The 12796-nt window shown below is 43.4% G+C and overlaps 1 protein-coding gene across 12 annotated transcripts in view; it reads left to right on the top strand.

Moving 5' to 3' along the window:
- PLXNB2 (plexin B2) overlaps positions 1-12796 on the top strand; it is a 346990-nt gene that overhangs the window by 283937 nt on the left and 50257 nt on the right. For all 12 annotated transcript variants that reach the window (XM_006122609.4, XM_075928258.1, XM_006122610.4 and 9 more), the window contains 2 exons: positions 4111-4259; positions 6715-6823. In XM_006122609.4, the coding sequence (XP_006122671.2) occupies positions 4111-4259; positions 6715-6823 (258 nt within the window). The remainder of the gene's footprint in view (positions 1-4110; positions 4260-6714; positions 6824-12796) is intronic.

Raw genomic sequence — 12796 nt, 5'->3', positions numbered from 1 at the left:
GATTGGATCTGAACAGCAGATTCTCACTGTAAATCAGGGGTTGGCAACCTTTCAGAATGCTGGGTATAGTGACCATATTTTCTGAGCCAGCTGCAGCTAGGGCAAATGGTTTAATTTAAATTCTCAAACTGATTAAGCATTTTAAGCGTTTTAACTTTCTTATGTTAGTTTATCAAACTTATTTAAAATAAAGTAAAATATTATGTCCAACACAAAAGGTTTCAGTATTTTCTTTATTTATGGCAGGGGTGGGAAACCTTTTTTTGTGTTGGGGGTCACTGACCCACAGGAAAAATCAGTTGGGGTCCATGCAAGTGGAAAGCAAAACTCCAAAAAAAAACCAGTCCTCACTGATGTGGCCCCCAAATGAGAAACCTCACTCCTTTGGGAAGGGGCAGGGAGGATGGAGGTTCAGGGTTGATCCACCTCACTTGGGCCTTATGAAGGTTAGTGTTCACACAAGGTTAAACTTTATCCAGACTGTTATGCAGCTGCAAAGCACCATTATTATAGGGTGCTACAGACAGGCCTCCTGTAACCTATGGCGGGAGCAGGGGGAGGAGGGAGCTGGGGCAGAGAAGAGGAACAAAGAACACTCTCCCAGAAGCAGTAATTCATCATCAATATCCATACTGGTATAAGCAAAGACATGAGAGCCCTGTTACTCCACAGAACTACAGCCAAGTTTAACACCCACTGCTATCCATTGACATAGGCATCACAAAGTTCCAATGCAGCCTCTCTTTCCTACAATCTTCCCTCTCCCCTGCCATCAGCTTCCCTTCTAGTGGGACCCTCCTTCTCCCCCCAGCAACGTCTCTCATACAGCCCTTTGCCTGAAGTTCTCCTGTCTTCCCAGCCCCTTCCCCTACAACAGATCTTCCTTCACTAGCCCTCCTGCTGTGCAGCCCCTTCTCCTATAAGGGACTCCGACCCCCCAGCTCCCATCCCAGATAGCTCCTTCCCCCAATAGAACCCTCCTGTCACTTCCCTTGTCTCAGCTGCGCTGCCCCCTGAACTCCGCTGTGCCCAGGCTCCTTACAGCACACCCCAGGCCTGGCTCTCCTGGCAGGGCCTGGCATGGCCACACACACTTTCTGTAGCCACTTCAGTGCCATGGAGGAGACATGCTCAAGCTTGGGGCTCTGGGAGGCCGCAGTGGTGGGCGGCTGCTCCCCAGCCAGGCTGGCCCAAGATCATGTCGCAGTGCCTCTGGCCTCTGGGGCTGCCCCAGAACTGTGTGGCTGGGGTGGTCAGAGGCCAGAGATGCTGCTGCCATGGCCACGTTGTCCCGGGCTGGTCCCGGAGGTGCCACCTGAGGAGCCCCCCTGTGCTGCCCCCTCCTACTCCCGTCTAACCTGCTGTGGGGAAGAGGGAGGGCTCCAGCAGCTGTGGGGGGGAGGAAGGGAGGTCTGAGCTCCTGCCCTGCATGCCATTGAAAATCGGTTTGTGTGCTGTAGGCTGCTGACCCCTGCCCTAAATGATGATACAGGCAGGTTCCATGTTCTTAAGGGGCAAGCTGGGCTTGCTTACAGTTTGGAATTCCCAGGTTTTTCATTCACAAGCCTAGGTCCAGCTCTCCCAATTCAGACTTTTTCCCTCAGGTATTTCAGTTTACTTGGTTGGGGAGTCAGTGAAGAACCAAAATGATGTCTCACACACAAACACACTCCCCTTTTATGACAGGAACCTTTTGTTTCAAAGCTTGATTTCCATTCCAATCAGTGAAAAAGTACTGACACCCCAAGATGGAGTCCAGCACTAGGTGATCTGGTCACATATCACTGTAGTGTTACAGCAGCCATTACTCAGAGGCTGCTTGTTATGTCTTCACAAAAGCTTCCAATGTGGGAGATGAGCTTCTCAAAGGCCTGTTCTCTCTAATGGCCTTTCTTCAGCCAGCTATTCAGAGTGAAAGCATATTGTCTAATGGGCATTCCCCCAGTAGAAACACATTTGAAATACAGATACATAGTCATTATTTCTAATTTTAGATACAAAAATGTTACATGCATACAAATAGGATAATCTTATTCATCAGTGACATCTCACATTAGTTATCTTGCATAAAATACATCATAACCAGTGTTCCCAGTAAGCTTAGCACTTGAGTGGCCACCCAGGAGGGAGTCAAATGCCACCCAGCTGATTAGCAGAGTGCCCACAGCACATGGATGTAAAAAATTATAGGGAACATTGATAATAACTGTCATAAACCCATCATAATAATTTCATTGTGAAGAATATGGGGTGCAGTGTCATAAGACCCCTAATGTATTAAACTTAATTCAGTAGTGTTTATCTTAATTCCAGAAAGGTTGTCCAGGATAATCTGTGTTTCAAACTGCTCTTCCACCCTGCACTATAATTGTCAGGAGTTTGTTGAACCAGATCCAGTCACTGGATCAGATCTGCTTCTGAGCCATTTGGGTCTGGATGAAGTCTAGTCACTGTTTCTAGTTCTGGGAATCCAGGGTAATTTTCAGAGCACAGACCTGTTATCTGATGCCTTTTTTTGGCTTGGGGAAGATATTGGACTCCTTGGTTTACCCATTCTAGGTTTACCCTAAAATCAGCATCTGAGACCGCCCAAGAACTCCCCCATCCCAGAGTTACTTATACACACTCCCACAAAGCTTCACCTAGGCTGTGGGTGCTTTGGGTTTTTCAGTTATCTCCTTCAGGGACAACATGGCAAGAAATAGTCTTAACAAAGGAATTTGGTATCCACGTTGACTTTACTGGTGAAGCACTCGAGTTGCAGATTTTTTTAAATGAACAAAAATCTGAGACACATACCCTCCCTTAGTCTGAGCTCACCCCTTCTATGAAACAGTGGTTTTTACCAATGTATCAGGTTGGACTGAGTCCCTTCTGCCTTCTGCTTCCTGTAGGCTCCTATGCGTAACATGTTCCTATATGTAGGCTGCCTGTAACAAATCAAAACTCTGCTCTTACCCAAGCCCTCAATTTCTGCACCAGGCGTTGCAATGGTGGAGATCCATCTGCACCAGGAAGGCTTTCCCCCATCTCCCCTTGTAGAAGGAGCATTGTTGCATGAGAATGGGCTAGTAGTTGTCATTCAAAGTTGATAGTCCCACTTGATCTCAATGATCATCCTTCAATGAAGTAATAAATGCCTTCCCCACTGGGGCAGCTGTCTGAAGTGCCGTACGGTAGGGTCCACTTCTCGAAGGTTAAAAAGCTGAAGTGCTTTCTGGAACTACTAAACAGAAACTGGTAGATTAGATGAATTATCAACATGTTGCAAAATTCAGATCGTTATTCAAATTCTGAGCTGTGGAAATACACCTCTATCACAGAGACCTTTTTCTGCCCTTCAATCACAAATATGATCAATAACTTTGCCTCCTCCTCTGATGCAGTAGGGAGGGATCACAAGTGACAGAAACATCAGTGATAGACCTCTGTGCATAATTCTTTGTGTCCCAAAGTCTATTGTGCAGCTAATACGAACCTCCAAAGTAGAATTGATTATAAAACACATGCACCCAACAGGACAGATAAATGCAAATGCTCTTGAATTAGCTAGAAATGCTTCCTGAAATGGCATGATTCAACATAATAAGTCTCAGTACATTATTTTTCATAATATCACATTTTTTAAAATGAGTGCAACAAAATTATAAACAGGATAAAAACCAGCCACAAATATTCTATGATCTGCTGGAGAGTTTCATTGTAATAAACTGTTATAAAATGATTTGTTTGCCGTGCTATAGCCATTTTGGTCCCAGGAAATTAGAGAGACTGGGTGGGTGAGGTGCCATATAAGTGTAAAAGCTTATCTCTTTCACCAGAGATAAGTTCATCCAAGATAAATATTACCTATCTACCTTGTCTCTCTTATAGAATTGTATTGCTGTTGGAGATCTGAAATCTACAAGTTTATGATTGATTCTGTACATAACTATGCATTTAATTGAGAGGTTTCTTAGACTCTCTTTTTTTAATGAGAACCACACTGAAAAAAACCTCTGTATTTTTAACAAAGAAATGTAGATTGCAAAGTGATGTGGATTTAAACCATATGTAAGAGCAACATCAATCATCACTGTAATTTTCAACTTTGCTTTCTTTCCTCTACAGATTGAACCAAAGACGGGGCCACTAACTGGTGGAATCCTTTTAACCATAATAGGATCTAATTTGGGTATAAAAGCTGGAGATGTCAAAAATATAACAGTGGCAGGGACAGAATGCATTTTCAAAGAGGAATTCTACTCTGTTTCCACCAGGTATTTGCTGATGTTTTCTGCGAGAGATTTTAGAAAAAAGATTTCTGTGTAACTATGAGGAAATATTAATGAAAAAAGGAGTAACTCAATGTACCTAAGTTGTTGGTACCAGAGTGCCCTTTAATTTTTTACATCCATCTGTGGAATGAATTTTATTATGTGCATCAATATGGAGGTGATGTGTGTCAAGGGTAGGGCCAAGGGCAGAGCTGGGTAAGATATAGCTCACAGGCCAAATCTGGCCCACCTAACAATTTGATCCAGTTTCCAAACTGCATCTAGCTGCTTGCTAGCATCATAACACTTCTGCACTCCCCTTTCCACCAGACCCCTACATCTGAGCCTATTATACACTGGAACCCCCTGCCCTGAGCCCCTCACATATCGCAACCCAAATTCCTGAACCCTCACATCCAGAAGTCTGTGGCTTGTTTAGTATCCTAACACTACATATGACCCCAACACTGCCTGGCCTGGAGCCCCCTCCCCGAGCCAGTGTTCCCTTATCCACCTCTTCCTGCATCCAGATTTCTTCCCAGAGCTTGCACCTCTCACCCCTTCCCACACTCAAATCCCTCATTCCCACCCCGGAGCCTGCACATTCTGTCTCAACCCAGCGAGGCTACAGCTAGACTGCAGGAGTTTTTCAAAATTCCGGAGATATCCCAGAAAAACTCTTCTGCATCCAGGGATGCATTTGTTCATCCACTTCTTTTAGTGGAAGAGCAAACATGATCTTTCAGTCACCCCTATATTCTTCTTTCCACAAGGAATAAGGGGGCTTCCAAAAGAAGGGGTTTTTCTGACATTTGGTCCAGTCTACACAGGCCAAATGTTGGAAAAACTTCTTCCTGCAGAAGAATTGGGGGGAAAAGCAGCAGTATAAGGGTTGAGGATAGCAAGTGATGCAGAGGAGGAGAATAGAGAGGGCGGGGCTTCAAGGAAGGGGCTGGGCAGTAGGTCTTGGCTTAGTCTGTCATTTAAAAAGTGATCTTGGGTTTAAAAAGACTGGAGACCACTGGCCTAGAATTAGCAGCATAGCAGCCTCTGTTTGTGGCCAGTCTGGGCTGCTGTGAACAGAGGCTGGTGCCGGTGCAGCCTCCTCTGCCCCCCACCCTACTGCTGCCTCTGAGGCAGCAGCACAAGGAGGGGGCAGGCGGCGCCATGGAGATGGTGCTGGGGGAACCATCATTAATCTTTTTAAGTCGGTCCCCTCAGCACTGGCTCCTGCACCCTTCCTCTCCTTCTGATATGGGGGGAGCGAGTAGCTAACTTGAGTACCCAATAAGTCCAGGCTTATCAGGTAGTCAACTAATCAATTTGTTTTACATCCCTATCATATACCAATACAAAACTTTTTTTTTAATCCCTGTTATTCTGCCACTACTACCAGCACCACTGCATATTTTATATTATAATGACTGCTTCTCTAGTTGGCACATTTTGCAAATTCTTCTGGGGGTATCATTTCCTGTCTGTCTGACAAGATGACATCTTTCAGAGAGACAGTCAAAATTATGAGAATCTGAGTGCAGATGATAGCAGCAATCCATAAACTAAGGATTACAAGGATTTGAAGAATTTCGTCCGTGTGTCAGGATTCCAACAGATAATTCTGGAGCAATTTGCAGTGAGACTTGACAGCCTTTCTTTAGGCCCTAATTTAAGTATGTTATACTTGAAAGAGTGGTTTTCATATTTAATCCTTTCTTAATAGACAATAATACACTGTTTTAAAAATAGCAATCATACTAAAACTGAAAAAGGAAAAACAAAAAAAGAAACCAAGAAATGCTCTGTAGTGTGCTAATTAGTCATGTGAATTTGATCTGCCAATAGCAGCCAAAAGTGACTGTCATTTAGTAGCTCCCGCACACCGTTGATGGTCCCCAGCTTTGTTTCTAATGGTTAGAGCAGTAGTCCCCAATGTGGTGCCCGCGGGCGCGGTGGCGCCTGCTGATCCATTTCTGTGCACCCGCCAAGTGATCGGGGCCACTCCCAGGCGCGCGGCAAAGTGCATGGGCTGTGCCGGCCCCTGGGCACGCGGCATAGGATTGGTGCCAGCCCCGGGCATGTGGCATATGGGAAGCCCCACCCCTGGGCGTGCGACACAGGAGCAGTGCTGGCCCCGGTGGCACTGGCACCGGGCACGCGGCGTATGGGTGGCCCTGCCCCTGGGTGCTTGGCAGCGCCAAAAGGTTGGGGACCACTGGGTTAGAGGGTGATCCTTGCACAACCACAGAGGGATGGTCTCTTCATAACAGAGTTTAAGACCTGTGAGATATGGTGAGGAAGCTTGTGCTTCTGTTTGTGCCCATATGGTAACTAAATAAAAACTTCCATTTCTAATGCAGTTAGAGTGATGTCTTTCATGTACATTGAGGTCCACTTTTTTCAACAGATTAAATGGAGAAAGTTATAAACTTATAGACATATTTGCATTATTTCTGATTAGGATTGTGTGTCAAGTCGGAAGTGTCTCAGAATCCACAGTCGGTGAAATTGAAGTTGATATAAATGGAAAACGAAGTAGTTCAAAACCTGAAATACAATTTGCATACCAAGTAAGTGTGGGTTTTTTTATAAGTATTTCTACCTTATTCTACATTTCTTATTTTTAATTTACCATTGGGATAAACAGCAGTAATTGTACTTTGTAGACTTTATTTCAGAAACAGAAATATTAGTCTTTGCTCATTAAAGTGTGTAGGAAATCACTCAAAGGTTTTCATATGCAATAGAAATGATGATGATCCTTTTGAACACAAGCTACGGAGCTTTGAAATAGGCCACTGCTGTCTACAATTGAAATGAAGAAAACTATAGTAGGAAAGGAACATTTTTAGTGAACTTAGGTACTGTCACAGCATTGGAAAACTTAGGCATTCTTTAGGCATGGTAATTTCACTAGATTTATTCATCACTGTGTTTAGATTAGCTAGTAGTCTTAATCGGGAGCATTCATGCATAGCCACTGAAGAATAAATAATGATGCTGCACATTTTAATTTAATATTTTGTAACCAATTGTTTTGTTCAAAAGCACAGCAGGCACCGAAATAAGCAGTGCCAAAGACAGCATGATGTGCAGGCACATTAGACATGCGATTTATTTTGATTGTCACTATGTTGAAGGGAAGTCCTCAACTGTGACATAATTGCTATGCCACAGCATGGAGTTTAGTTGCAGTTGTTGCAGCTTATGGCCTTACAGGTTGGACCTTCCTTGTTGATGGATGCTGAATGAGGGAGTTTGCAAGACCACGGGAAGTCAATTCTGGCTCCCTGTTGCCTGTCTCCAGGCTTTCCCAGGGGGTGCCAGCCTCCTGGCCACACTCCTGGCTACTGGCTAAGCTCTTGGTCCCGGGCCCAGCCACTGGCTCAGGCCAGGCTGCCAGCCCTGCTCCTGGCTCCAGTCCCAGCCATCGGTCCCAGCTGCACTCCTGGTTGGGTCATCGGCCCCACTCCAGGTCCTCACTGCTAGCCCTGGATGCACTCCCGGTGACTGGTCCTGGCTGTATGCCCATCCTCTCTGCTGCTGGACTCCTAGCCAGCCCTCGCACCCAGCTGCCAGGGCATTCTGGTCCAGCGACATCCATGGTCCTGCCAGAGAGTCCCAGACCAGAGAGATCCTTCCTGTGGTTGCCTGTATTGTGTCTTTACTTGTATACATACAGTTACTAGAATATGATATGATATTGTGGAGTAATCCTGTCACCAGATTTGATAACTTAAAAATAAAGCCTATAAAACACAGCATATGAGGGTTGGGTTTTATTCCTGTTTCTCTCCTGTCCCCCTCTCCATATACAGTTTTAACTCCCATGGGAGGAATTCCAGAACAAATGTGAAAGGGAGGAGTGGGTCAAGTCTAAAATAGTACAAATGGAATTGGGTGAGGTCCTTGTAGAGAGGAGGCAAGTCAGAACTCAGTGTTTTCAGCACAGCCCCTTTTCTTGCTAGCTGTAGATCCCCTTTTTGTAAGACCATCCGTTGCCTGAAACAGCCTCCTACTTTTTACTCTGTCCTCCTCCGTATATCTCATTTTTTCATGAAACTTTCCTGCACTGATTATCATTCTCCTTCATTAGATGTCTCTGGCAGTTCCCAAACTACCTTGTTTCCTGTTTCTAGCTCAGTTATAACGTTTCAGATTTCTGGAGCAAGGACTAGATCGGGGCTTTGCAAGAAGTTATTGTTTTAGGTGGATTTTGCTGTAATTCTACCAGGCTTCTCACTATAAAGCATTCTGTGGTAGCCTGTGTGGTGACACTGGGCAGAATGAAACAGTTTATTTTTATAGGATAGTCTTAGCCATCTTCCTATGCTTCGAAGACCTTTCTTCCTATCTCCTCAGAAGGGTTCTGAGCTGCTTATCATCTCTTCTTCAGATCTGAGGGAGGAGGTGAGCAGCCTCTGCTTTTGAGTACTAAAAGGCAAAAGAGACTTTTTGACTGCTTTCCTCTTAGCTGTTGGGGTACCTTTTATACCCAGATATTAGCCAAGCAGTGTGTGTCTGAAAAGTCAAGACAGATTATGCCCCATTCTATGTGTCTGTTGGGGGCTATGCAAAGTGTGATAGAACTGAGCAAGCCGCTGCTAAGGAGCAGTGCGAATCTATTTATTGGAAAAGAAATAATACTTTGGGGACTCATCTCTCTGCCATGCCTTCCTTACAAAAACAATGCCAAGTAGCACAGACTCTGAAAGGGTAATGCTGTGTGGTTTAGCTGAGAAGCCATCCTCTAATTTGGCTTGTCTTCTATCTTTCCATGAGGAAACAGCTTCTCACAGCAGGAATAAAATTAGTTTGTCTGTGTTACCCATATTGTACACATCTCTACAAGTGTGGAATGGTCTCTTGTGGCTTCTGACATGGCAACAAAATATCCAAGCAGACAATATAATCTGTTTATATGGTCTTAAAAGTTTCTGTTTGGGCACAGTTTGGGATCTTATTCATTGTCTGTGGGGTAGCTACTCTGCAAAAACGCTCATCAGACCTTTTTTTAGTAGAAAGAAAATAATTACATTTGCCCAACCTATTCAGTATTTCTACATGTGGAGAACAAGATTCCTCCTTTTATATAAATACAAATTCTGCTGTGATTTCTAGTCTATGTATTTCCACTGTTTCTTTCATGGATACATTAACCTGCTGCTCTTCTACTGGGAAGGATGGTAATGTGCATCTGTAATCCGCTTAGAGTACCCCAGAATGGCAGGTAGATTAAAGTTAGATGTTCAGTGATAACTTTAAAATATTTTATGGTTACAGAAGAACAGTGTAGATTATAGTAGGAAATAAATGAAATAAAAGGTAACAAAGATTGGCTCAGTTCCCCTCTGCAGCAGTCTGTTGTACATAAAGGCTTTCATTTTACGTCAATTTTTTCTAGTCTGTCTTCCCTTTTACTGCTTCCTGCAGTTGGGTCCAGTAAAATTCCTTCCATGTCTTGTGAATCACTAGCAATCTTTTCTCTTGAAACTATCAGGATCACTGCTCCGCTGAAGTCACTGAACCCTTTGGCATAAAGCAGAATCAGGCCATAGGTTAACAAAGACTTAAACATTCTCTTTCAGTTTTTAACATAGCATTCCTGTACGATGGAAATAAAATGCTCCTTCTAATTTCTCCGTGTCCAGCCTGGTCAAACATCTGGAATAATGGCAGCTCTGCTCATCTTTACCAAATGAAGTAGCAGCACCCGCAGAGCCAAAAACCAAATCTGTTTTCCCTCACTTTGTCTAACTGGTGGCTTGTTGTTTTAGTATTGAATCACAGTATCAAACTACTGTACAAAGAGACTAAGAGCACTACTTTGGGGGGAACTCTCCCTCCCCCCCCCAAAATCTGCACATAGCATTTTAAAATTCTGCCTATTTTATTTGTCAAAATAACCCAATATAATCACACCACTTTCCAGTTTATTTCGGTGTTTTGATTCCTCCAGGAATACAGTTAAAGGAACCCCTATGACAGCCCAGTTCCTGTTTCACTGTTTTGCTTTTGTTGGAAACCTCAGTCTAAGTGTATTACACGTGCCAGTTAGGCAAACCTTGGGTGAAATTCTGCTCCTCCAGTCTCAGATGCCTGCATCCTCTACCCCGCCCCCCCAAGCCCAGGGATCCAGAGAAAGAAAGATGCTAATTCTGTATCCTGGGCTTGTATGGAGTTTCCTGCATGCCATCTCCTTCCTTCAGGATATGCTGAGAACCCTCCAGCTCTCCTCTCTCCCTTCCCCCTCCTCCCGCACTTCTCCCCCCGGCAATGTCTGGTGTTTGAGAGCTGGAAAGCCAGGCTCTTCTGGGTCCAGAATCCCTAGCGGTGGCCAGCAGCTCTGCAACAACAGTTGTGTGGGTAAAAACTAAATTTCTGTGCAGAACATCAATTCTGTGCAAATTCATCATTGTGCAGTTATGAAGAATTCCCCCACTAGTAGTACTTTTCATATGTACATAAGTGATGTTTGCTAATTCTATACAAATAACATTATTCTTTCTCAGATTAAGGGCTCCTGTTGGCACTAGATTTGAGTCCTAATCTGCATGTCTGGCTCTCCATGGGGATGAAATGTTTGAGGATAGAAGGGTAGTAACCAAAGCAAAGGCATTTTATGCCTTGTGAACCATAGTTCAGCTACTGCAACCTAAGCAGTTGCTTTCTGTGGATATACCCTTGGTTCTTTGCACTGCATTAGTCTCGACCACTCCTTCCAGATTTCCATGATGTATTACATTATTACATGGTCATAATACTACTAGCAAAATGTAAATCATAAGCAGAACATCAAATAAAAGTAAACAAGCTACCAGGCAATATAAAGAACATGGAAGTTACCGCTTTCAGCTAAAACCGGCAAATTGGAGGATATAATGACACTAAACTTGGGACAAATAATTCAGCCAATAGACATGCGAGCCAGAGCGGACAGTGTACTGTGGCATTCCTTCAACAAAAGCTACTAAAAGATTACCATGAGGTATCAGGTATTCCGGTTGTTCAAGAAATGTTATACCTAGAAATAGGTAAAACAATGAAACAAGTAGAGCATTTGCCTCACCGAGTACCCTCTGCATAAAGAAGAAAAAATGGGAGTAGTAAGGAAAATGAGGGTGAGGAGGGAAGGCATCATTATTAGTTACAGAACCCACAAGTTGAGTAACAGGAGGCTGGTTATTGAGAAGCCAGGCAAGCTTTGTTTGCATAGATATAAACAATTTAAACTAGGCATTAAAAGGAGCTCATATCCAAGTGCCTACAATTGAAGAAATATTGCTTGACTTAGCAAAAATAAAAATATTCTCAGAACTTGATGCCAAATACAGATATTAGCAAGTGCTACTGGATAAGGAAAACCTTATCATACATTGGACACCAGCAATTGTATACAAATGACTGAGACTTTGTCTGCACTGGCAATTGAGCGTCAAAAATTTTGTCATTACACAGGTACTTCATGTCCTTCTCCTGCCCCCAGACACATGCACACAACAAAAGCGTTGCCGAAGTAAACATTAGTATAAACAATGCTGTCAGCAAGAGTACTTTCTTGTGATAAAGCAAATGTCACTCACTTATAGAGGGGGGAAGGTTTTTGCCACATTTTTGCAGACAGTGTTGACACTGCCTGGCTTTTATCGACACAGCCATGTTGCTAAAAGCTGTGTAAGTATAGACATACGCTGAGAATGGCATTGAGAACCAAATCTGCAGCAAACAATTATCAACACTGCCAATAAGATATATTTTCGCCATTGGGGCTTTTTGTGCAAAACAGTTTTTAGCTGTCTACACTGGCCCTCTTGCGCAAAAACATTTCCGGAAAAGGGCTTTTGCCCGAATGGGAATGTCAAAGCATTTGCACAAGAAGCACTGGTTTCAGACAGTAGAACGTCAGTGCTTTTGCGCAAAATCAAGCGGCCAGTGTAGACAGCTGGCAAGTTTTTGCGCAAAAGCAGTTGCTTTTGCGGAAAAACATGCCAGTCTAGACGCAGCCATGGTGCTTATTGCTGTCAAACAAGGCTAACACAGTGAACAAGAACGCCTTAATATTGAAAGTACACATTGAAACCATCTCAACATTCAGCAGGAGATTTAAAAGATGATATGCTATACCAGCTGATGTGATTGAATTTGTGAAAAGTGCTTTTCATTAAACCATTAAGACACTCTGGCACAAGTTTTTTTATTGGTCCGTTAAGAAACACCTCGAGTGTGCTGAGACAGCTTTTGATCTGTGAGTAACTGATAAACATACTACAAGAGCATAAGGAACTTAGAAGGGTTTTTTTTTTAACTTTGTGATAAAAATGGTGGTTAATTTTATAAATAGGCACTCATTTAAAACAGTTATTTATTCTGGACATCTCAAAGCTATATCTAGCTAAAAGAGAGGCAGTAGAGCGCGGGGAAGCAAGAAAAAATCAAGACACTCATTTTCCTTCCTGGTTTAGTATAATGAACCCCGGATAAGGAATTCACACTTATTAGAGATCATCTCAGATATGTAGTTCAGTACACACTTAGGCCATCTC

The sequence above is a fragment of the Pelodiscus sinensis genome, chromosome 1 (genome assembly GCF_049634645.1).
Source record: "Pelodiscus sinensis isolate JC-2024 chromosome 1, ASM4963464v1, whole genome shotgun sequence".
NCBI classification, from domain to species: Eukaryota; Metazoa; Chordata; order Testudines; family Trionychidae; genus Pelodiscus; species Pelodiscus sinensis.
The sequence above is the reverse complement of the archived record's forward strand: the minus strand, read 5'-3'. Positions and strand labels throughout refer to the sequence as shown.